Raw genomic sequence first — 1,477 nt, 5'->3', positions numbered from 1 at the left:
ACCCGTCCCGCACGCGCTGCGGCAGTGGGTTGTACTTGCTCTCCCTGCGGGCAGAGCCAGGGGGGTTACACGGGGCTGGGGGGGCGCCGGCAGGGACAGGGATGTGGACGTGACCGCGGTGGCGCCGACCTGGCGGCGGCCAGGCTGGGGCTGTCGCGGCCCGAGCCCTGGCGCTGCACCGAGCTGTGCTTCTCCTCCTCCGTGCGCCCGTCGTCGTTCTCCATGGCGATGCGCAGCCGGTACTGGGGGCTCGACTCGATCTCCCGTGCCAGCTGGGCCGCCCGCGCCTCCCGCTGCCGGAACTCCTCCGAGTTGTCCTTCTCCAGGGGCACCCTGTGGGGAGCCGCGCGGTGTCAGCGGGGCGGGGGCTCCCGGCGGCGGCAGTGGGGGTCCCGCCGTCCCTCGCCCTCCCCAGCGCGCTCACGTGTAGGAGGCGAGGCTGCTGTCGTAGGTGGTCTTCACTCCGTAGGTCTCCTCATTGAACTTGAACATCTCGTTGGGGTCCCACCCGTTGGACTGCGGGAGAAGAGGGCTCAGCGGCCACCCCGTGCTGCCCATCCCCGTCCCCATCCCCGTCTCTCACCATGTCCGAATCCAGGTCGTAGTCGTCGCTGTTGCTGTCGCCGCCCTCCCAGCGCTGCAGCACCTTTTCCTTGTGCTCTCCGTTCACCTTTGAGTTCATGGCGATGGCCGAGTCGGTGAATTTATCTGCGGTGGGGCACCGGGGGGGTACAGTGAGGCCCGGCCCTCGCCAGCGGCCCCCGCGGCCCGGCCACCCCCCACCCCGGCACCTTTCGTGGCGTAGTTGAAGTCCACATTGTGGAAGTGCACCAGCATGACGTCGGCGGGCTTGAAGACCATGGTGTCCACGATGTCCTCGCGTTTGGGGCCGGAGGGCTGCTCGGGGTTCCGCCGGTGCACGGCGTCCACCGCCAGCTCGAACTGCGGGCAGGCGGGCGTCACGGCGGGGCCGTTGCCGCTGCCCCGCAGCCGCTGCCGCCGCTGCCCACGCTCACCTTTGAGCTCAGTGTCTTGAAGATGCCCTCGAAGGTGCTGCCGTTCTTCACCTTGATGTCGCAGGTGGAGCCCTGGGCGAGAGGGGAAGGCGATGGGGGCCCAGCCCCGCCGCCCCCCTGGCCCAGCCCCGCCGCCCGCCCCGCCGACTCACCACCACAGCTGTAAGGAAGTGCAGCATGCGGGAGTTGTTGTAGACGCCCTCGAAGACCTGCGGGGAGCGGAAAGGGACCCCCCCAAATCAGCCGCGGGCCAGCCGTGATGTCTCAGAGCCCTCCCCCGCGCCGCCCCCTGCTCGCCGCTCACTTACCGGCACCTGCAGGGGCCCCTTCCCCGTGCTCTGGCCCCTGAAACACAAGCAAGGGCTTGGCCGGGCCTCAGGGCACCGGCAGAGCCCGGACACCTGGGCCCCCTGGCTCAGGGGGCAGCGGAGGGCACGAAGAACCCTTGCTGGGGGGGGGGG

General features: G+C 70.5%; 1 protein-coding gene across 1 annotated transcript in view; it reads right to left on the bottom strand.

Annotated features, from left to right (window-relative positions):
- Positions 1-1,477, bottom strand: part of ATXN2L (ataxin 2 like) — a 7,691-nt gene that overhangs the window by 4,220 nt on the left and 1,994 nt on the right. Inside the window, exons 2-9 of the mRNA XM_026056907.1 lie at positions 1,325-1,464; positions 1,169-1,225; positions 1,017-1,088; positions 792-942; positions 584-708; positions 425-516; positions 130-333; positions 3-44 (exon numbers count right to left, since the gene is read on the bottom strand). Coding sequence (XP_025912692.1) covers positions 3-44; positions 130-333; positions 425-516; positions 584-708; positions 792-942; positions 1,017-1,088; positions 1,169-1,225; positions 1,325-1,464 — 883 coding nt within the window. The remainder of the gene's footprint in view (positions 1-2; positions 45-129; positions 334-424; positions 517-583; positions 709-791; positions 943-1,016; positions 1,089-1,168; positions 1,226-1,324; positions 1,465-1,477) is intronic.

Source organism: Apteryx rowi, unplaced genomic scaffold, assembly GCF_003343035.1.
Source record: "Apteryx rowi isolate R43461 unplaced genomic scaffold, aptRow1 scaffold_1343, whole genome shotgun sequence".
In the NCBI taxonomy this organism is placed as follows: domain Eukaryota; kingdom Metazoa; phylum Chordata; class Aves; order Apterygiformes; family Apterygidae; genus Apteryx; species Apteryx rowi.
The sequence above is the reverse complement of the archived record's forward strand: the minus strand, read 5'-3'. Positions and strand labels throughout refer to the sequence as shown.